General features: G+C 38.3%; 1 protein-coding gene across 2 annotated transcripts in view; it reads right to left on the bottom strand.

Moving 5' to 3' along the window:
• Positions 1-14,759: 14,759 nt before the first annotated feature.
• Positions 14,760-24,141, bottom strand: part of ENPP1 (ectonucleotide pyrophosphatase/phosphodiesterase 1) — a 74,166-nt gene continuing 64,784 nt past the window's right edge. Inside the window, exon 25 of one of the 2 annotated variants that reach the window (XM_074368357.1) lies at positions 14,760-15,143. In XM_074368357.1, the coding sequence (XP_074224458.1) occupies positions 15,069-15,143 (75 nt within the window). In that variant the 3' untranslated portion in view covers positions 14,760-15,068. Of the gene's footprint in view, positions 22,448-24,141 lie in introns of both variants that reach the window. The other variant, XM_074368356.1, reaches the window with a different exon arrangement.

Raw genomic sequence — 24,141 nt, forward strand, 5'->3', positions numbered from 1 at the left:
ATGGAGTAGATTTTGAGTATAAGTAAATTACGAAATAGTCACAATTTTGATGAAATTTATTGTTATTATTATTTTGGATTAAGTGAAAAGTGAAAAGAATGGGAGCTTAATATCCCTGAGAGAAATACATGCAGTCTAAACACTTTCAAAATAGGCGGGCAAGAATCTGGGTGAGAATGAGCCGGTTTGCACAGTGGTTGGCTGAGGCGCAAAGGCCCTCAGGATAAGCTACTCTGTCACAGCTTTAGAAACAGTTGCTGAAAATTTGAGAGTGAACTAAAAGAGCAGTAACCTTGCTGTCCAAAGGAGGGTACCAGCAAGGAAAAAATTGTAGCTGTAAACAACCATCCCTGGAACCAGCAGGACTCGTGCTCAACAGCGACACCATGTGGCAGTGACTGACAATAGCTGTGCTGGGGGACAGAGCAGTTCTCTGTCTGGGGCTTGGAGAGGACCAACTCCCTTTGTATTAAATAATCCGTAGGAGTTCTCTTAAATAATTTGCTGGAGAGAGTGAGGCCTCAAAAGAGAGACATTGGACTATGTCAATAAATTCAGTTAGATTTAAAGTGCTTATGCAGAAAAAACAAACATGACCATATTTCTACACTAAAAAATGGTGATTTGTTCATGCCTGAACTATATTATTTGTTTCTGCCATGAGGAGTAGGAGGCAGGACTCAGTCTTCTATCTCCAGACTCTATAGCTGGGACCAGTGTTACAGGTCCCAGTCTGTTGTCATGTGTGTCTATGGATGCTAAGGACTGCTTGAATGATGTTAGGTGTTAAGTATTTGCTGGGTGGATTTCTATTTCTGGGCAGCCGGCAACTTGAACATTCTCTCACTGTGTCTAAATCTCGAAATTCTGGATGAAATATAGCCAACATTCTTTAAAATGCATGGTTGAGCTGTCAAGAAAAAAAGGAATTCCATAGGGCCTTCAAATAATATGAAATTAAAAACTAAAGCTATGAGTGCATAGTAACACTGAGGCTATCCTGGGAGAGAAGAGAGTCTGGGGTCTTAGCACCCACATGGACACAGAATATGAAGCTCTGATGTCTGGAGGTGGAGAAGAAAGTAAGACCACTACCACCCTGCCCCTCCTCCAATAAAGCCACTTCAAAAGGTAGACTAGAGAAAAAAAATCAGCCTACTAGCACAGGAGAAACAGTTCTGTCTGCCTAGATAGGGAAAAAAGTCTCCTCTGACAATAATAGTTGTGAACCTTCCTGTGATTGGTTTAAGGTTTGAAATAGCACTACCTATGTTGTCTGGGAAACTCCAAGCTAGGAGATTAATATAAAGGTTAGTCCCAAGATGCTAATATCTTCCCTGTGCCTGACTAAAGCAAATTAGAAACCTTTTTGGAGAGGCATATTCCCAAACTAGGCTGTGGAGAATTCCCATGGATAAAGATGAGTTCACAGTTCAAAATTATAAAACATTAATAAAAATAATCTCTATGAGAAAGAAAAATATCATAAAATGCCATATAATATCAATCATATATGGAATCTAAAAAAAAAAAAAAAAGAAGGCTCTCATGAACTTATCCACAAAACAGAAACAGACTCACAGACATAGAAAACAAACTTACGGTTAGCAGTGGGGAAGAGGGTGGGAAGGGATAAATTGGGAGTTCAAGATTGGCAAATATTAACTAGTATATACAAAATAGATAAACAGCAAGTTTCTTCTGCATAGAACAGGGAACTATATTCAATATCTTGCAGTAACCTATAATGAAAAAGAATATAAAAATGAGTATATGTATGTACATGCATGACTGAAACATTATGATGTACACCAGAAATTGACACATTGTAAATTGATTATACTTCAGTTTAAAAAAAAAAAAGAAAACAAAAAAAGAAAAAAAATTTCACGAGGGAATGTTAGAGCACAGAAACAGGAATTTTAGACCCCTAAGAATGAACAGAATGGAGAACAGAACATCAGTTCTGGGTTCAGGATGAGAAATAGGTCTCTATCTAGTGCACATGGTAAGGGCTGCAAGTGGCTGTCTGTTGAGAGGATTCTGAGGCCACATCCAGGCTCAGTGGAGAACCCTGATTGTCACGTATAGTGTTCTCTTCCTAGCGGAAGAGTTTATCTCTCTGGATTAGGGATACCAGGACCTATCAAGCATTTAGTGACGAAAAAGCCTGTGACTAAAAGAGAAAGAAGTATCGGTGAAATGTTTTAAGTCCTCTGTAATGCCTTCCCACCTTACTGCCTCCTCTACGTTCCCATTGCACTTTGAACATCTGTTTATTACCATTTATCAGGAACGGTGATTAGAAGTCCACAGATCTGCCTCCGGCACTAGGCAGTCAGCTCCTTGGGAGGGAAAACAGCTGACGTTTCATTCCGATGTGCATGTCTAGGGCCTGTCAAAGTACCTAGCACAGATCATGGGTTTTATAAAAGTGCGCTAAATGGAAGGAGCTGTGAGTGATAGGAGTTAAAAGTCAGAAAGTAGAGTCATTTTTAACGTAAGCAATCACCAATTCTTTTTTTTTATCTTTTTTTTTATTGAGTTATAGTTATTTTACAATGTTGTGTCAAATTCCAGTGTAGAGCACAATTTTTCAGTTATACATGAACATACATATATTCATTGTCACATTTTTTTTTCGCTGTGAGCTACCACAAGATCTTGTATTTATTTCACTGTGCTATACAGTATAATCTCGTTTATCTATTCTACGTATGCCTGTCAGTATCTACAAATTTTGAGATCCCATTCTGTCCCTTCCCACCCCCTCCCCGCCCCCTTGGCAACCACAAGTTTGTATTCTATGTCTATGAGTCTGTTTCTGTTTTGTATTTATGTTCCTTTTTTTTTTTTTTTTTTTTTAGATTCCACATATAAGTGATCTCATATGGTATTTTTCTTTCTCGTTCTGGCTTACTTCACTTAGAATGACATTCTCCAGGAACATCCATGTTGCTGCAAATGGCATCATGTTGTCGGTTTTTATGGCTGAGTAGTATTTCATTGTATAAATATACTATATCTTCTTTATCCAGGCATCTGTTGATGGACATTTAGCCTGTTTCCATGTCTTGGCTATTGTAAATAGTGCTGCTATGAGCATTGGGAGCAGGTGTCTTTTTGAAGTAGGGTTCCTTCTGGATATATGCCCAGGAGCAGGTTTCCTGGGTCATACAGTAAGTCTATTCCTAGTCTTTTGAGGAATCTCCATACTGTTTTCCACAGTGGCTGCACCAAACTGCATTCCCACCAGCAGTGTAGGAGGGTTCCGTTTTCTCCACAGCCTGTCCAGCATTTGTCATTTGTGGACTTTGGAATGATGGCCATTCTGACTGGTGTGAGGTAACACCTCATTGTAGTTTTGATTTGCATTTCTCTGATAATTAGTGATACTGAGCATTTTTTCATGTGCCTATTGATCATTTGTATTTCTTCCTTGGAGAATTGCTTGTTTAGGTCTTCTGTCCATTTTTGGATTGGGCTGTTTGTTTCTTTCTTATTAAGTCGTATGAGCTGCTTATATATTCTAGAGATCAAGCCTTTGTCGGTTTCATTGTTTGCAAAAATTTTCTCCCATTCCATGGGTTGTCGTTTTGTTTTACTTATGGTTTCCTTTGCTGTGCAGAAGCAACCACTAATTCTTTATGTTGTCTTCCCAGAAAAAAAAGGAAACCATTCACTTTTTCTGAAGCACCAAAAAAAAAAAAATTCGAATCACCTATTTATTTTTGTTATCTCCCCTCTCCTAACACCTATCACTGTTCTTGGTGTATAGTAGAAGCTCAGTGAATTCTTGATAAGTGACTGTCAGATCTGTCTTTTCAAAACAAAGCTTCTTTAACTCTTGGCTAAGCTATCTTTCCTCCTGGAATCCTAGAATGCATGGCCAGAGTAGGGACATCAACTGGTTCGAAGCATCAAAGGCAGCAACTGGACCTCAAAGGACAGACCCAGTGGGGCACAGGAAGTCCACTAATGAAAGGGTTAGCAGCAGAACTGCCTCATGCACCACCTAAAAGTTACTATTTTTATTCCTCACAAGATATTTTCCACTTCAAAATTGTTGCCTTTTCCCCCTTTCATATATTTCTCACTTCCCAGTTAAGTTTCAAGCTTTCTTTCTTCCAGTTTCAGACCAAAGTTCCCTCCCCAGAGATAACTCTCTAAACATGGTTTTATTAGGAAGGCTTGCAGACCTGGCTGTAGGGTGTTAAAGGTACCTTTGATATGGATGAGGGCACAAACAGCCCTCTCACCTCCAGGGACAGCTGCCAAACAGGCAGCCGCTTTAAATAGACAGAACCCCAGCCCTGCCGGCCTTGCCCCCATCCCTTCATCATAACCCACATCCGAAATCTCTATCCATCATCCCCGCTCCTGTTTGGTCTGGACAAGGGAGTGACTTTGGCAAGGGTCTCAGAATATTCTTCGTGACCTCTGGCATTCCCCTTTGCGGTCCAGTCAACCACAGTGGATTAGTTCAGTTTCCCCTTTTAACGGAATTTTAGGAGTTAGTAGCCAAACTTGCAGACATGCTGTTGAGAGATCAGATTACTTAGTGTGGCAGAATCGAAAGGATAAGGAGAACAAAACTCCACAGAAAAAACGGATTTGAGCAAGACGTTGAGGGGAATGAGAAGAGGGGACACTCCACTGGGACAGGGCAGAGCACAGGCAAAGATGAAGAAGACAGGGTGGGTGGCTATGGGGTATGCCAAGGTCATGGTGGGAGTGAGATGGAACAACTGTTAACAGGATGAACGAGGGTGAGAAATAAACAGTAATGTTAATAATTTGATAGGGGTCAGAAGGTCAACGTAAAAGAACTGCAGTTATTTTGTGGCAAGAACCAAAACCACAACCATTGAGTATGTGCCAAGTTCTGCCACAGCCACTGAGGTTCCCATGATGTTTCAGACATGAGCCTCAAAGTACCGTCTAGGGACCCAGGGTCTCATATCTACTCACTAGACTCTTGAGAAACACACATTATAAAATAAGAGTATTGTACCCCATGGCCCAAACAAAGCCAGAGGCTTGGGGGAAGGGACAGGGGGTGGAGGAGCAATTTCAGTGTCACTGCAGGAGGAGGTGAATTTGGTTTTTTGTTTGTTTTTATCTTTTAATGATGTTTACCCATTTTCCCAGTCCCTAACTCTGGCAACTACCAATCTGTTCTCTGTTTCTATAAGTTCATTTTTTTTTAATTCCACATATTAGTGAGATTTGCCTTTCTTTCTCTATCTGACTTACGTCACTTAACATAATGCCCTCAACCTCCAACAATGTTGTTGCAAATGGGAAGATTTTGTTCTTTTTCTTGGTCAAATGATATTCCATTGTACATTTACACCACAATTTCTTTATCCATTTACCAATTGAAACACTTAACGTTGTTTCTGTGTTTTGCTATTGTAGACGATGCTACGATGAACACGAGAGTATAGATCTCTCTCCTGAATAGTGACTTCATTTCCTTTGGCTCTACACCCAGAAGTGGGATATCTGGGTGTATCTATTTTTTGTTTTTTGAGGAAGCTCCTTACTGTTTTCCATAGTGGCTGCACCTCACCAACACTTGATATCTCTTGCCTTTTTGATGAGAGCTATTCTCATTGTGTTTTGTTTTGCATTTGATGATTAATGATGTTGAGCACATTTTCATGTACATGTCGGTCATGGGAAAATATCTATTCAGGTCATTTACCCATTTTAAAATCAGATTTTTAGGGACAAGGATATATAGCTCAGTGGTAGAGCGTATGCTTAGCCTGCACGAGGTCCTGGATTCAATCCTCAGTACCTCCATTAAAATAAATAAATGAACAAACAGATAAATAAATAAACCTAACTATTTCCCCCCAAAAAAACAAAAAATGTTTTTTTACTATTATTATCATTATTATCTATTATTATTGCTATTAAGTTATATGTGTTCCTTATATATTTTGAATATTCATGCCTGATCAGATATGTGTTTTGCAAATATTTTCTCCCATTGTGTAGGTTGCCTTTTCATTTCGCTGATCATTTATTTTGCTGTACAGAAGCTTTTTAGTTTTGTATAGTCCCACTTGCTTATTTCTCCTTTTGTGGCTTTGTGCTTTAGATGTCATATCCAAGAAAAATCATTGCCACAACCAATGTCAAGAAGCTATTTCCCTATGTTTTCTTCTAGGAGTATTATGATTTCAGGACTTATATTTAAGTCTTTGATCCATATTGAGTTCATTTTTGTGAGTGCTGTAAGAGAGGGGTCCAGTTTCATTCATCTGCTTGTGAATATCCAGTTTTCCCAGCACCATTTATTGAAGGGACTGTCTTCTCTCCATTGAGTATTCTGGCTCCCTTGTCAAATACTACCATGGAAGGAAGAGAATTTAAACTGGGCTTTGGAGAGTGAGATAATCAGAGGTCTGGGAATTGATAGGACTCGTGAGCAAGAGAAGAGATATTGTTAAGGGACAAAGTAGGTGTGTTTGGATCAGTGGAGTATTGGTAAATGTTTAACAACCAGGTGGAAGGTACATTTGTAACAACAGAAAATTTCTACTGTAAATGTTTCTGATAGCCACTTGCAAGCTACAAATGTAAAGTCAACCTGCTTGCAAAATCTCTGACAAATTGTCAATCAGCTTTTATGAGCCTGTAGAGGCTGGACCCAGCTCACAACTGCCTGGTTTGAACATACTGAATTTGAGATGACTGTCAGATATCTAGATGGAGGTTAGTCACCTAGTCTAATTACAGGCCTGTTGTTCCCATGAGAAGATGAGCCAAAGCAGGGTCTTTGAAATCCCAAAGGTCTGCTCTACTGGGGGAGAGTGACTTCATGACCCAGTTCAACAAAACTAGCTCAGCTGCAGATCTGTTTTATGCTGAAACAGTAGGTGCCACTTTAGAGGCATCAGTTTAGAGGCACCAAATGAAACAGTATTTCAAGTGATATTCAAATTAAAAAGGTAACTTTAGATTCACATGATGTCCAATATGCCCTTAGAATGTCCTTTTCCGAACAGTAAACTCTTAGGTCCTTCACACAGATGCTTATTATGGAATTTTCCATGATCCCTTACTGCCACCTGCTGGGTGAAGAGGTGCAGCACTCAAGGAGCAACTAGCTCAAGAGCCAACTCTAAGTAGCCATGATTTCTGGGCTGTTTGTCCTCTGCTTGTCATTGTTGTTGTTAAAGCAAAAGCCAGTTGAAAAAAGATAGTCCAGACAGTCCAGAGAAACATGCCAATGGCATCTGCAGCCATCGCTGGCCATTCTGAGATCCACATGCCTGGTGATGGTCTCTACTGATTAAGCCAGGCTTCAGTGACAAGGGAAGGCACTTCTCCCATATGATGCTCTAGCAAACAGTTCCTCTCAGTGTTTGGGGCCCTCAGGAGTACTCAAACTGACAGGCCATGGTTCCCAAGGAATTCCCATAGCATTTGTGCATTTAGTTCATGGGCATCATATGCCCCTAATATTTCTTAAACTGAAGATACCCTGTGGTGATATTTCACAAGAGCTAATAATATTTTAAAGGTTTTGTGTTGCCCACTGTATCCTTCAATACAATGAGTGTCACCTCAATTTTTTGGCAGAATGATTGTAGCTTCTCAATTCTGCATAAACATAATTGCAAAGCCCAACTGTAGTTGCTGACTTCGTTTCTTTTCTTCCTTTAATTCATAAGGATGAAGACTTCATTATGAGAAGAAAAAAAAAAATAGCCTATCGAAAATACAAAAGGCATTTTAAGGCAATTGATCAGCTAATTAATGTGTTCACTGCTTTTTGTATAATCACTACAAGGTGAAATTTAAAATTACTTATGAATATGCTAATAGGGTTACTATGAAATTCTACCAGGAGTGTGAGTTTTCTTTGTGTTGAAGGGGTTCAGAATGAGTGTCCCAAAAATGTGTCACTTTGACATGTGGATTGTTTTATACTAAAGGCATATTTCATTTCTGCTATTCTGATTTGTCATCTGTATATCTTCTAGTGAAATATCTCTTCATGTCTTTTGCCAATTTTTTTTAATTGGATGGTTTCTTTTGTTTAATTCTTTTATTATTGTGTCTTGAAAATTCTTTTAAAATTCTAGATATGAATTCTTTATCATATCTGTGGCTTGGAAATATTTTTCTCTTGGTCTGTAGATTGTCTTTTCAATCTCTTAACAGGGTCTTGCAAAGAACTTTTGATGCAGATTCAAGAGAAAATTTGCCTCTCCCTTAACCACCTAGAAGAATTTAAATTGGGAGTCTTTCCCAGAATTAGAGTTATTGCCAGAGATAAATTTTATTTCAGTGGCCCATGTGTGTGGCAGGACAAACTGCTAATTACCCAACATCACTTCTTATCATCCCTGAAAGATCCTCCTGTCCTTGGAGGCCTCAGTCCCTATCCCATTCCTTAGCCCAAGGTGTCATGTCCACCTCATTTTACCCTTCTGTCTTTGAACCTCTCACGTATGTGGAGTTCTCATATGTTCAAAATTAAATTTTTTTTTCTCCTGTTACTCTGTTTCATATCAATTGAATAATTAGATGAGTTAAAAGTAACTTTGAAGAGTAAAGTTCTTTCTCCCCAACAATATTATTTATTATTTTTTACTTGTTTTATTAAAAATCTACTGTTTTTGTACCTAAAATGGTATAAAATATGATGGATGCTCATCATAAACATAGCAACTAACATTCAGATTTAATTTTATTGAGAAAAATTAAGTAAAATGGCATTTCTTGCTCCTTAGAATGCTGGATAAATTGTTACATATTTTTCTACCAAAAGAGAATACCAACATTTGTCAAAAAACCCACAGCTAATGTCATTGTTAAGGGTGAAAAATAATGTTTCCCTGCTAGGATTGGGAACAAGGCAAGGATTTCACTCACCGCTGCTGTTCAACATAGGCACTATAAGTTCCAGCCAGTGAAATAAAGCAAGGGGAAAAAAAAAAAAAAAAAGGAAAGAAAAGAAAAAAAAAAAAAAAAAACGGATTGGAAAGGAAGAAATATAACAGTCCTTATTGGCAAATGGTATAATTATCTACATAAAAGAAATCTCAAGGAATCTATTAAAAAAACAAATAAATACATTCTAGACTAGTGAAAGAGTTCAACAAAATTGCATGATACAAAATCAATATACAAAAACTATTTCTATACACTAGCAATGAACATTTGGAGACCAAAATTTAGAATACAATACTATTTACAATTGCTGAAACAAACAACCCCTCAAAAACCACTTTGGGTATAAATTCAGCAAAAACATGATAAAAACTGTAAAATATAAATGAAAGAAATCAAAGATCTAAATGAATGAAGAGACATACTCTGGTCATGGATTGGAATACTCAACACAGGAAAGATGTCAATTCTCTCCAGATTGATATGTAGGTTTATTGCAATTTCTATCAAGTTTCCAGAAGATATTTTGTTGGTAAGGACAAGAATAAGATTATTCTAAAATTTATACAGAAAGACAAAGGCACTAGAATAGCTAACACAAATTTGAAAAAAGAAATCAAGTGGGAGAACTCACTCTGCCTGGTTTCAAGACTTACTATCTGAGCACAGCAAACAGACTATGCTGTGTCGATGGTGAGACAGACACATAGATCAATGGAGAAGAATAGAGACCCCAGAAATAGACCAACTGGTTTTTGACAAAGGTACAAAAGCAGTGCAGTGGAAGGAGGAGAGCCTTTTCAACACACAGTATTGGAGAAACTGAATTCCCACAGGCAAAAATATAAACAAACCCTAACCTAAACTCACACTTGTTACAAAAATTAATTCAGTTTTGGATCATAAATTTATATGCAAAATGTAAAATGATAATGCTCTTAGAAGAAATCACAGGAGGTCTTCAGGATGTAAGTCCTAGTGAAGGCTTCTTAGACCTGACACCAAAAGCATGATACATTAAAAAAAAAGAAAAAAGGATAAATTAGACTTCATCAAAATTAAAGCATTTTAGTAAATGTAAAAATAAATAAATAAATGAAAGCATCAAAGGTTCTTCACAAGACCCTGTTAATAGGTTGAAAAGACAATCTGCAGACCAAAAGCAAATATTTCCAAGCCACAGATCTGATAAAGAATTCATATCTAGAATTTTAAAAGAATTCTCAAAACATAATAGTAAAAAATTAAACAGACCATCTAATTAAAAAATAGACAAAAGGCAGGAAGAGATATTTCACTAGAGGATACACAGATAGCAAGTAACAACATGAAAACATATTTGACATCACTAGCAAACAAGGAAATGCAAATTAAGATCACTATGAGATATTGCACACCTACCCAAACAGCAAAAATGCAACACTGACAGCCTGGATTGTTGGTAAGGAGGAGGAAAAACTGGATCTTTCATACATCGTGGGTGGCAGCATAAAATAGTATAGCCACTCTGGAAAATGGATTGACAGCTTGTCAAAAAAAACTAAACGTACATTTACCATACAATCCAGAAACTGTCTTGGGCATTTACCTCAGAGAAATGAAGACTCATGTCTACACAAACACTCGCACATGATTGTTCATAGCAGTTTTATACGTAATAGCTAAAAACTGGAAATAACCAAAATGTCCTATAGTAGGTGAATGTTTAAACAGACTGTGTGAACCCATAACAAGAATACTACACAGCAATGAAAAAAAAAGACTAGTGATATATGCAACAAATTGGATGAATCTCTAAGACATTGTACTGTGTGGGGGGAAAAAAAAGCCAGTATCAAAAAGTTATATACAATATGATTCCATTTAAATAACAAAATGACAAAATACCTTAGCATATTTCCTCCATTTGATTTACATGACTTACAAATCTACGTCTCTCTGTTAGATGTTACCCTTGGGGGCCAATGTCACCTTTTACAGATTAACAGCTGTCTAGCGTGAGGGATGGTGGAGGTCAAGGAGGTGGGTGTGAGTCTCTGGGAGGAGCGTTAGTTGGTCCGAGGCGTTGGAACACTGCAGCATTCCGACGGCAGTGGTGCTTACCAAACCTAAACATGTGATCAAGTGACACAGAACCGTGCACACGCTTTACACCACTGTCAACTTCCTGTTTCGAAGATGCAATCCCTGGGAAAGCTGGGTGAGGGGCAGTGGGGTTCATGGTACTACCTTTGCAATTTCCTGTGAATTGGTAATTATTTCAAATCAAAAAGATGTTTTTAAAAAAACCAACTAGAGATAAAAGAGGATGCCCTTTGACAATTAATATATTTGTATGACCAGCTTACGTCTTCTAAGTGAACTTTAAGGGTACGAATCCAATTTACTAATTATAATTCTGCTGAACCTCTTTATGGCCTCCTTTATGCCCCAATTCTTATTCTCCATTCCATGGATGATTTCTATCACACGTATAACTCTTTACTGCATTTTATTTAATGATTTGCATGTATATGTCACTCTATTAGATGTCAAACTCAGGTCCACACCAATGTAGTCTTTGAAAACTGTGTTTAGCACAGCTCCTGGCACCTACTAGGGGTTAAATAAGGGTTGGTGGATGAGTGAGCTATATCAAAATGTTCATTTTAAGAAGTGGAAGAATGAGTGAATAATTTCAGATAATAGCTATGGGACTTTAGTGTCTCCGCAGAAACTTATTTTGGTCAATGAAAGCACCTAATCTTACAGGGAACATGCTCATTCCAGCAGTTCTGGTTATTTCCTAAAACTAAACTAAAACGCTCAGCAGGGGGCGAACTGCTCCTTAGTTTACAGAGTTGGTCACGTACCTTGGCTACAGGAGTTCCCTACGTTCCATTTTATCCAGTTCTTAGGTTTACAGTACTAGCACTGTTTCTAAACTTGAATCCAAAAAATAAAAATAGACTCAAGGAAGATATAAAAAAACAATAGAAGGAGATTTTAAAAGAGGGGATAGCAGACCCAAAGAAATAATAATAGAGAAATGATAAATTACAAATAACAAAGGAGAAAATAAATATTGCCCCCAAATGGAATGAGGACCACGTAAGATGCTTGAGATCATCACAGTGATAGAAAACATAAAAGAAAAAGATTAATGCAATAATCAAGCTAATATACAGGGAACTGTATTCAATGAAAAGTAATGTATGTATGTATATGTATGACTGGACTATTATACTGTACACCAGAAATTGACACATTGTAAACTGACTATACTTAAATAAAAAAATTAAATTAAATTAAAAAAATAATCAAGCTAATAAACTAGACAGGATGTTAGTAGTGGGAGATTGCATTGGATGATTATTATTTTCCTCCTTTTATTTTATGATATACTTTTTCAATTTCCAAAATAAAAATAAAATCTGTCAATTAGGAAATTACTGTTATTTTTTAAAAGAGAAGTTATAAGAAGTGGGGAGGTCTGGGCAGATGGTCTGAAAGCAATTTATTGGAGTTCAAAAAGCGGAGAGGTTTGTGAGGAAATATAGTCAGGAAATAAAAACCAGTCATTTGTTTGTCTTGTCCCACAGTGAAAGGAGACTGTGAGAGAGCCAGAGGGGACAGATGCAATAGGGTACAAACCAGGAAAATGGAAGGGTACGTGCAAAGCCAAAGTAGAAAAGTGGAAGCAGTAGAGAGGTAGGAATCACAGATGTTCATGTGATAAAGAAGGACTAATCATTAAGAAAATAAAACCTTGGAGGAAGTGAGGAGTCAGATCTGAAGAAAACAAAGATCACACTTCCTCCGTGAGGGACTAGGAGAAAGTCCCGGTCAGGTGAGAACACAGACGATGGAAGGGAAGATGGTAAAAGATACACGTCTTGTGCAGTATGGCAGAATTCAAGTCAGAATGGGCCTTTTGGAATTATGTTCCCACCGCCATGCAAATAGCCGTGTAATGAGGCGTTTACACGTTATCAATCTGCACCTACTCAACATCCTTAGGTGCTGGGTACTTTCTGCTGATTGGACACTTACTGCCACCTATATAGGTATGGGTAAAGACACTTCAAATACTTTATGAGTTTTAAAAAGTTTTTTTTTTCCTAAACAAGTTTTACTGTTTTTTTTTCCAGATTTATAAATTCACGCATTATTGAGGAATAAGAAAGTGAAGATAGCCCCAAATCCCACCACTCAGACATAATTATTGTTAATATTTTAGGGCATTAACTTCCAGAGGGAAGAATGAGAGGAGATACACTGAAGAGGAGGGAAACAGAAGAAAAGGAAGAGAAAGAGGAAGGGGAAAGAGATGGAAAAGGGATTTTACTTTTCCTTTCACCAAAATGGATAAACTATCATGTGCTGTTTTAGAAGCTGTCATTTTCAATTCCTATGTTGTGAAGTTTTCGACTGTAGTAAATTTTGATGAGCATCACATTTTAAGAGCGTGCTCTATTATACTAATATACTGTACCATTATTGTTTCTCTAGTAAAAGTCAGCCATTTAGATCGAGCATCACTCTGTATCTTCCTACAATTGGACAATGGCTTCCACAGAGTAAATCTGAAGAACTAAAAGTTCTTCAAACTGAAGACTGACATTACAGTTTACGAATAATTTTTAGACTTTAGTCAAGTTGCCATCAGAGATGTCATAGCATCTTGTGCTGTGCCACCATCCTCAAGGTATGACTGGCTGTTAACTTGAAACACTGAAGATCTGCATCTTTTTAATCTTTTCCCGTATGCTAAGCACAAAAACGTGTCATGTGCATATGTTTGATTTAATTAGTAAGCTAAAACATTTTTATGTGTTTTGTTTGCTCTTTGCATTTCTTTCCTATGAATGTCTTAATCCAGATTTTGCCCATTCTTCAAATGAGAGTTAATGTATTTTGGTTTTGTTTTAAGTGTTTTTTATTGGTGATATTTCATGCTATTAATACATTATTAATAAACTTATTTCAAGAGCTGTTTTAGATTATGGGGGGAGGGTAATAGTTCAGTGGTAGAACACATGTTTGCATGCACAAGGTCCTGGGTTCAATTCCCAGTATCTCTATTTAAAAAAAAAAACTGTTTTAGAGCTCAATTACTGATGGAGTAGAACTTGATGAACTTGAAAATTTTCAGTGTGTTTATTAAGAAGGCAAAATTACATACTGCTTGAACATATGAACTTTGCGAAGACCTAGGTTCAAATCCCTGCCAGGGATAACCCACTAGCCATGGTTAGGAGGAGGATTTTCACATTACAGGATTGTTGAGAGCATATTTGTAAATCATTTAGCACAATGTCTGGAACACAATAAGCACCCAGTAATGGGCAGTTATTATAATTATATTTGATGTAGTTTCAGAGATCTTTGTTATCAGAATAGTATTACTGATTCATTGGTTATTTGAAAATTAAGGTTAATCATCTGTCAACCATCCATCAGAGATGAATGGGATGGTTTCACCCACTTCTAGCATTTCTTAGTTCACTACTATCTTAGCCAATTCTAGATTCCATTGCCCTAAATTTCAAAGATAGGAGGAAGGGGTGGGAAAGAGGAAAATCTCTTCTCTTTGGTGAAGTGAAATTGCCTGAAATCTGTTTGTTCCAGATCCTCCAGTGTGGCTGCCACCACCTACTCATTTCCTTCCAGGCTGATTCGCTTTCCCCACAGCACAAGGTGTTACCTGCAGTTGATGGACATGAGGACTAAGAGATGTTCCTGTTACTGACTTATACTCAAGGCCCCCCTCTTGGGGCCCCAGCTTAACCAAAGCCTCGCTGGCTCGGTCTGCATGTTCTTTCCGCTCAGGTTCTTGTTGCCAATAATGAAACTGAGTCTGGTGCAAGCAACACGTGCTTTTATTCAATGGCCGGAGAATGGAGGAGAGCTTGAGCACCAAAAGCACCTCCTCCCCCAGCAGAGGGGACTAAGGGAATTTTAAGGATCAGGAGGCAGACAGGTCATCGGGCTCCAGGAAAGGGGTGGAGATTTCCAGAGGCAGCCGGGGCACATACTTTCCACCATGATCCTTTGCAAATTATGCCAGCAGGATTCAAATCCCCTCTTTGCGTGGAGATCTTAGCATGGTAATGAAGCAAAGGTAACTGTCAGACACCTCCAGGTCTCATCCTGGCAGGCGTGTTCTGTGGTCAGGTCAGAGCCAGTTCAGGGTGCATATATCTCTCCAAGTACAGCTGCAAAGCATCTCTGTCAAACACCAGGTACTTTTGAAACAAGCACAAAAATGAGTCAGGGCAAGTGTCCTTCAGCTCTCAGGGGTTGGCATGGAAACACAGAGATAAATCAAGGCAAGGAAAGAATTGATCTTTAGACTACTTTGTCGGCCATCTTAGATCTAGCCGGTTCAGTCTGGTTTGCCCCAGGCCTGTGTGGCATCCTGCGGATAAAACACAACTAGCCTGTCTGGTTAAAAAAATGGTATGTGCACCTAGTGCCTGGGCTGCCTAGCATGAGTGACAGTCCCATGCATCTCTTCCCTTTGCCAGTGAATGTTTATGACAGCAGCTTGTTACTGGAAAAACACTGTGTGCTTTGTGGAGAGGTTTTCGTTTGACATGTCAAAATGCTTCAAAGTTCCTTCTTTCACCTTCAATTCACCAAGCATCATACTTTCCACAGGATGCAATGAAACAACTGTGAATGTCCTTGAAAGACACTCTTGATCTTTTATTATTTTTTAAAAATTCTGCCTTGTGGACTAGGAAATCTATAAAAGAACTCTTTTTCAAAAACATCCAAATGAAAATTCCATCTGGCACTTAAAAACTAGGGATAAAGAATAATTAATTTCAGTGAGATTGTCCTCCAGGTGCATTTCTGGAACCCGTGATTCCTTAGTTATCTTCACTGAATGTTTTGCTAGGACCATCTCATTGGTTTTTATTCATCTGGGCATTTTTTAAATTGTGCAACTATGTGCCAGGCACTGTGCTAGAAACAGTGGATATAAAGATTATTTCTGTTCTCAAAGACAGGTGACTGCAGACAAGACAAATAAATATATAAAAAGAATCTATCAATTTAAGAAACATGCTAAATGACAAATAAGAGTTACACCACTGGGGGGAAAATCCACAGTACTGAGTTGTACTCCTGGTGAAACAGCACATTCTTAACACAAATCTTATCAAAGTTATAGTTTTCAGGAATAAGCTCAAAGAATACAGTCTTAGCAAATTTAACAGAAGACCACAGGCTGGGAAAAGCATAGTTAGTACAGCTTCTTGTGACTTCTCAATTTCCTTATGAGGTTTGTGGTAATGTGTTCTCTTTAAGAGACGCTCCTGCCAGGTGCCTCCCTGGAAGCCCCAGGTGGAAGCTAACAATCCTTTTATACCTACAACCACACCACCCTGAAATTATTTTATTTCCTTGTATGGTTGCAGACTGCCTTTAGCAAGCCACGAGTTTGGATCTAGCATGAGGAAGAAGAAGGGCTGGGTACAATTTCTTAGCAGGAACACAACATCTAACAACATTGTGTACAGGTTATGGAATAAATTACTTCACATACAAGCAGTTGACTGCAGCTACATAACAATGTCTAGCCCTGAGGGCACGTCCTATCTGTGATCTCCAAGGTCTGGAAGGTATGATCACATGCCCAGTTCCTTAGGGGTACAGAGAAGAGGACTCAAAAGGACATGTGCCTGGGGCTAGACCTTGAAATAAAAGACATTGATAAGCACCTAGGGGTAGGCATCCCATGTGTCCTGTTCCCCAGTTTCGCCCTAATGCCAAGCTCCTTGACACAGATAAGCACAGCTTTGAAATTCATTGTCAGTCTTGATCTAATTGAATCGAATCTAGTTTCAGTGTCTTAAAGTGTGCTATTGAGTTAAATAGTGCTGTTGTCTTAAAAACAGCAAGTATACAAACAAAAGCCTCACAGATTTAGCAGCATGTTTCTGTTTGGACCTTAATAAAAGTAAATAGCTCTTCAAAACAGTGAAATTGTGTCAAGGTATAGAATGGATTACGATAGAGAATTCAAAATTGTAGGTTTTATCTGAGTTTTTTTTTTTTTTAAGTTGCAAAAATATGAGCAATGAGATCCACTTATTGGATGGAAAAAAATTTTGTTCTCATTTATTTAAAATCCTTTCAAGTTTTTACTAATTTATCAATTTTCACGTCTTAGACTCCTGTTTCATTTTCTGTTACACCCAACACAATGCCATCTAAGTATATGTGTAAAAAAAAATTTTATAGTGAAAAATAACCTGGGGCAAAAATATCAAGAGATGTAAAAATCTCTGCAGGGCCAAGTGACATCCTTCAAAGTGCAACAGCCCCCATTCCTGGGGCTCTCAGATGTCTGCCTGTGATTCCTCAACAGATAAAGTACATTCTTTACTGGGCATGTTTGCCCTAACAGACTAATAACCCTAGGTAATGCCTAATCTCACAATAGCTCAGACTGGCTTGTTGCTAACCACCTTATCAGAGCCATAAACATCACCGCCCTTCACGGACCCTAAACCTCTTACCTCACCTACAACCAATCAGAGCCTTGTGCACAAGCCGATCAGGCACCTTGTGACCCGACCTTATAAAACACCCCAACAACCAGCCCTCGGGGCTCACACAGGCACCTCTGTGTCCCGCTGTTGTCTATGGCAGCGAAACCTAATAAACTCCTTTTCTATTCTCAGCCTTCATCTCTGGTAAATTCTTTTTACCAACCTGTGTAACCACCACCTGTGTCCCACAACAATCTCATTTCCTCAGTATTTATTAAATTGTTCTGTATCTCTATTCTGTGAAAGCTGATGTCTTTTCTAATTTTGAGTTTTGAATTTCTGATATATAATGAAATTGGATATGAGTTTTAAAAGTAATGTCTTAGATATTTTTATTAAAATCCTCAAATTGCCCCTTTTATTGAGGATTTGGGGACAAGTAGGAAGTTAAATTTAAAACAACCGCATGGGGTGAGATGAAAGAAAGGCCTTTTTAAAAATATTGTTTCATTTCGCCATCCCTTGGATATAATATCTATTCCAAAGATTCTTTAATTTTTAGTAAACTATAACATTTTATGCATCTATGGTTTCTGATATGGATACAATTTCTATTAAATATTTTTATTTTTTCTTCGCTGTTTATATATCATGGAGAGGATGAATTCAAAAATTTAATGTTGAGAAAAATCTATGGAAGTTACAATAGTTGGAGACTTTCCCTCTGATTTAAGACCATTTAAAGTAGTGGAAGATTTATACATGTCTGTCCCTTGTTTTTTACATGGAAGTACGACCAAATGTAATTAAAATAACAGAAACAAGAATATAGTCAAAAATGCATATATATAGTCAAAAATGCATATATATAGTCCAAGATCAGAAATGGATGTTTACTCTGTGAACCTGAAATGAACTTTGGATCTTTTTTTGCCTTCTGACAACACAGCTGTGGTTAATTGTCTACAACCTTTGCACTCAGTATCAATCCCTGCAGAAACACCGCCACCCGTCCTTGCCCCCCACCTTCCAAACACACACACACACCTACACAGGAAATCAGCGAAGCTTCTATATATACAACTTTTATTTGTGAAACCACATTTTTTAGCTTAGAGACACATACTCTATAGATTTTTCTTCTACCTTACAATACTTAGACTGACCAAAAATCAGGGAAAATGTCCTTGGACTGTAGCCATGATAAAATTTAACTTTTGAAAGCACCCACACACCAAATTCCTGTGATAGGCTTCAGTGTGAAGCGTAACCACATTTGGTTTCAAAGTTCCAACAACAGCATCTATTATAGATAAGCCCGTACCACAGATTTGGGCAGGACAGTCCTGCTAGTGGCAAAAGACAGCCAAGGGGGTTTAGAGCCTCTCCTGGAGGACTCAGTGGTTCAGCTACACCCTCGTCTGTCCCATCTCCTTCAACAGGACCGAACGGGCCAACTGGCCTTGTTGTCGTCTATGTGTCTACTTACCCTGGGACCTTAACGTTTGCCTTCTTACCCATAAGGTTTGTCTTTTTCCTCTGATTCTTGGAAATATTTTTAAGTTCCACCTGATTCTTTGCCCTGCCACGAATAGCCTGGTAGAACATTTTGTCTGGAAGTTACTTACCTCATTGAAGAAGTACTGACTGGAGGCATGGCAGTAAAATTAGGGATAAAGGTTTTGCTGCACATTTGAAAGCAAAGAACGGACTTTATTGAAATAAGATAAAGACATTTCCATATATGATCATGTGAATTTACTATTCAAATTGGGGACGTGGAGACGAGTCATATGTTTTAAGTTGATGAAAGAGTGAAAGAAAGGGTCTCCATCAAGACAAGAGAAGAAAACAAAAGAACACCGTATAAGAAAAACTGAAAGCAGGAACAGAGGTGGACACCTTTTCCTTCAAAGAATCAACACAGAATTTATAGCCTGACATTTCCTTTCTGAACAGAAGATGAACAAAAGTAAGAAAAATGAAACAGTTGCAAATTGTAAGTTGGTCACAGTGACACCTGTAGAAAATATGAGAAGTAGCAGTAAATGAAAAATTGCCCAAAATATATCCATTCAAGGGAGGCCAGAATGCCCCTTCTTTACCTATTCACCTGAACAGCTGCAATTCATCCTTCAAGTCTTAGCTCAGCCGTCACCACTTCTGGGAAGCCACTGCTGATCCTGTCAAGCAGCACTGTGCCTCCTTCATATGCTCCCCAGCACCCTGCCTGTGGCTCCATGATAACATTGACACTTCTGCTGTCTCCTCTCTCTTGCCAGCACTATAAGGACTGCAATTTGTTTTTCTCTGTATTCCTGGTGTTCAGCAAAGGGGAGAGGCATCTATTCATTTAATTAAGATCTGCTAAAATGCTTTACATAAAGGTAATTATGTCTGCATGTATTTTGACAAATATATAAAAATCAACGAGACGCTTCTACAAAGAAGTAGATATTCTGCTAAGTACAGATAAAAAGCTTGGTTCTTATACATAAAACAGAAAGATTTGGAAAGGAGAAGGCAGACAGGCTAGGGACCTTGGGACCCAAGGAACAACACCATAATGAGTTCCCCTGGGTCTTCTTCTTAGCTCATGTATCCCAGACTTGTTTTCAAAAAAAATCTGCAACCTGGAAACGATAATGAGTACACATGAAAAGAAACCGCAAGAAAGACCTGCTCTCTCTCCAGCCAAAGAACCAGAAAAGGAGTAGCTAGCAAGAGAGAAAACAATAACTGCTCCACCTCAGCCAAACCCCACAGAAAAGACCCTGACCCCACCCATGCCGACAAAGGCTGAGGCTCTGCAGACTGTGAAGAGGGGTGCCAAGTCCTCTGCCAGGGCAGTGTCAGAGAAGACTGAGTAGGAAACTGGTAATTTCATCCCCGCCTGGTGATAATACAGCTTTCCCTGCCACCCCTCTCCACAGTGTCAGTGGAGACCATGTGGGAGCAATAAGAAGGTACCCTGCACATTCTAGCCAGGGAGGCATCAACAGAATGCCCAGTAATAAGGGTTCCCTCTCATCCCAAGGATCAATGGAGGCTGAGACATGAACCTAGACTCTAGTACACCTGGCAAGTAATGAGGCAGTGCTCCCAACTCCCCTGCTAGGGTGATGTTAGAGAAAGTCATCTAAAAGAGAAGGTTTAAATAAGATCCATAGTCTCATACCATAATACCTTAAAATATCCAGGTTTCAACTGGAAATCATTCATTACACCAAGAACTGGGAAAATCTTTTTGCATGAAAAAAGACAATAGATGCCAACACAAAGATAACACACGTCTGAATTATTTACAAGGATTTTACAACAGCCATTGTAAAAGTGCTTCGGTAAGCAATTATGAATATATCTGAAACAAATGCAAAAATAAGAGTCTCAGAAAAGAGTTGAAAATTCTCAGCAAAGAAATAAAAAATACAAAGAACCAAATTAAAATTTTAAAAATAAAAAAGTACAATAACTGAAATATAAAAATCAATGGATGGGCTCAACAGCAGAATATATTAAACAGAGGAAAGAATCCATGAACTTGAAGATAGAATGATAGAAATTACCCAATCTGAAGAACAGAAAAAAAAAAAAAAAACCAGACTGGGGGAAAAGGTTTACAGAACCTCAGGGATCTGTGGAACTAAAATAAAAACCAGTGAAACTTTCTAAATTATTAAATAATTTTCAAATGCAAATTGCATTATCTGAAGGTCTTTGTGGTTTCTATGCTCTCTTTGAAGAATAAGTATCATATGAAGGACAAATACAGACCTTTGGTGTACTAATATAACCCACAAATTAGACCCAAGCAGCCTAAAAGTGAATGTTGCTTTTGAAGGTCCACAGGTTGGAACTAAAGGGTATATAGTCTATGAGGCTGAGAAATAAGTTCATGTACCATGACCACCAAGAAGATATGAAGTGATGGTAACATATTCTCTTCAAATCGATGAAACTTCAAAATGAACAGTTCTGAACAGTATAGCTTTGCTACTGGTAGGGTCATTTTTGTGCACAGAGGAAAACATTCCTACTACCTAAATGGAAAACTGCCACCTTGCATGAGTTGACAAACTCTGCAGTTTCACTAAGATAAGACGCATTTTTAATAGTTTAAAATAACCACTTTTGTAGTTATTTTCAATCTATGTTAATTACCAGTGAGCAGGAAGGGAGTATTTTTCTTTTTCAGTACAAGCGTAGAGTAAAAGTCTATAATAGATACACTCAATATAGATATTCCTTGAAAGTTTACCTTGCAAGAGACATTAAATCTGAAGAAACCCAATCACAATTAAAAAATAACACAGGATTACATATTTTGGCTTTTGAGGAGATATACAGAAAAGACAGACATAAGGCCTCAGAAATATTTTTGCTTCCATTAACTTTTCTAATTAAAATACAAATAATTAAAACTCCAAGTTAAAAAGAATGCAGAATCACTTTTTAATATTTGTGAAGAAACTAACAAAACATGGACTATTCCAATCCTATTCATTATTCTAGTGTTTGCCAGCTCCATGGAAGTTTATTAATGATAGTAAGATTCAAATACCTGGTATTCAGACAATGTTCACAGCTACTTCTGCCCTTAAGAGAAGTAGAAAAGCCGTTTTCGGTATGGTTTTTCTTTATTCCCAAATTTGAACAATTCTTACACATTCAAACATGTGCGAGACTCAATAGGAACTCTTTCCTACTGCTATACTGAGGCCACAAGTTTCCCTGAGATGGTCGTGTATCACAGAGGATTCCCAGTTCTAACTCTGGTTGACAGTTTCCAAACAATGCAATAGTGTGAATAGAGCATATATAAAACAGAAGGTTCTTTCAAAAAGATTTTTGGTATGTTTTTGGAATAAAAAATATCAGTCTTCTTGGTTAAAGGTTGGCAAATGTGTTTTCAACTTTAAAATGTCTGAAATTGGCTCTTTTCTTTCTTGATAGAAGCTGAGTCCAGTGATGTGTTCAACATCTGTGATCCGAGCTCTGTGCAACCTCAACAACTCTTCAACCCATAAGAATTCACGTTTCCTGGGCTATGAGGGTGGGAAAGGAAGAAAAGTCACTGAAGAACAGTCAGCCCACTTGCTCTGCAAGCTCTCCATCTCCCCCATTCTAATCAGCCATGACACTTTGGCTCTTAAATGGCAGATGACACAAGGTTTGTTGGGCACGATCCCTCCTCTTGAGTAGCTCAACATCTAATATATACCATGCGTGTTTGTTTAATTAAATGTTTAATCAAACTTGGGAAAAGTATATGTAAAGCAGCTGTTCATGTATTGCATTGGTGCGAGAAACTTCAACAGTATGGGGTTAAAAAATGTTGGAAAACAGAAGCAATATGTCCTGGTACAAAGAATATGGGAATTCGCAGAAAGAAACTTGGACTCAAGTCCTGCTTCTACCATTCTCCTAATGGGTAAACTAAGGCAAATTATTTAACATCTGAATCCTAATTCTCTTATCTGCACCCTCCTTAAGGGGTTGTTTTGAAGGTCAAATATAATGATGTGGGCAAATGCACTATACAAACACTAGTTCTTATCAGAATCGGTTATCTCCGTGCTTGCAATGAAAAAAGGGTTGGGGCTAGTGGTAAAACACTCCTTTCATTTCTGGTGAGGCAGTGAAGTCTTAGCTGGTGTGAGATCAAAGAAGAATTTAAAAGCTTATGCTCTGGCACATGGAAGCAGAGCTGGTAGCTGAGGCAGGTAACAGAAATGGAAATCATACAACCACAAGCTACTGTAAATTTTCCTGAAAATGGCTACTGGAGAAAGTCAGATGAAGAAAGTATCCACTGGTTGGTGTGCTCTGACTATGCTTTAAAGACATCCTTCCAGAAAGGATCATGTACCCTTAAGACACTATTAGATGGAAATGATAAATACAGACTTTTCACGTAAAAGGGAACAGAACAATAATTTCCATTTCCCCATTAGCCTCCCATCGTCTACTTTCCAACACGACTGTTCCACTCAGTCTCCTCCTCTGCAGCCATCCTCACGCTGGGTCTCAGGGGAATAGCCCTGACTGACGAGACTACTTGGCCAGTAGACATTTGTCATCTGTTCCAACATTTACAGGAATAAATAAAAGGTGCACACAAAGCACTTGTTCTCTCAGGCCAACATCCAGCTAATCCTTAGTCCCTACTTCACAGATGAAACAGAAGAAATCGGTAAGTATGTGTGATATCAAATCACTTTCAAACATCATAAACATTCAAATAAGCCTCTTTCTGGTTCAAGTCCAATACTTACTTATACTGCCATTAGAGAGTTTGATAAAATGCTTGTATTTAAGATATCGGTACAGTAGCTTTTGGAACAGTACAGATGGAAAAGGAACTCAGTACCTAACTCACGGCATTTAACATCATTTTGGTCAATGAGATGTCAGCATAAGCCTATTCTGCCTTCTTTTTGGGCGGAGGACCCAGGACAAGTGACACCTAGAGAAGTAGAAGCCATCTTTAGCCCACATGGGCCACATGCTAAGACTAGTGGTGGAGAAGGACAGGAAAGGTCTGGGTCTCTAACGGTGCTGCTGACCCAACAGACCATCCCAAGACTGCCTCTGGACTTTGTTACATGGGGAATCCCTTAGTTGCTCAAGTCACTATAACTGGCTTCTCTGTTGTTTGCTGCAGAACACAACACTAAGTGATACCTTTAATGACAATTTATCTTTCAAGGAAGAGAAAGCAATGAAGAAGGGAATACTG

Source organism: Camelus bactrianus, chromosome 8 (genome assembly GCF_048773025.1).
Source record: "Camelus bactrianus isolate YW-2024 breed Bactrian camel chromosome 8, ASM4877302v1, whole genome shotgun sequence".
Classification (NCBI taxonomy): Eukaryota; Metazoa; Chordata; class Mammalia; order Artiodactyla; family Camelidae; genus Camelus; species Camelus bactrianus.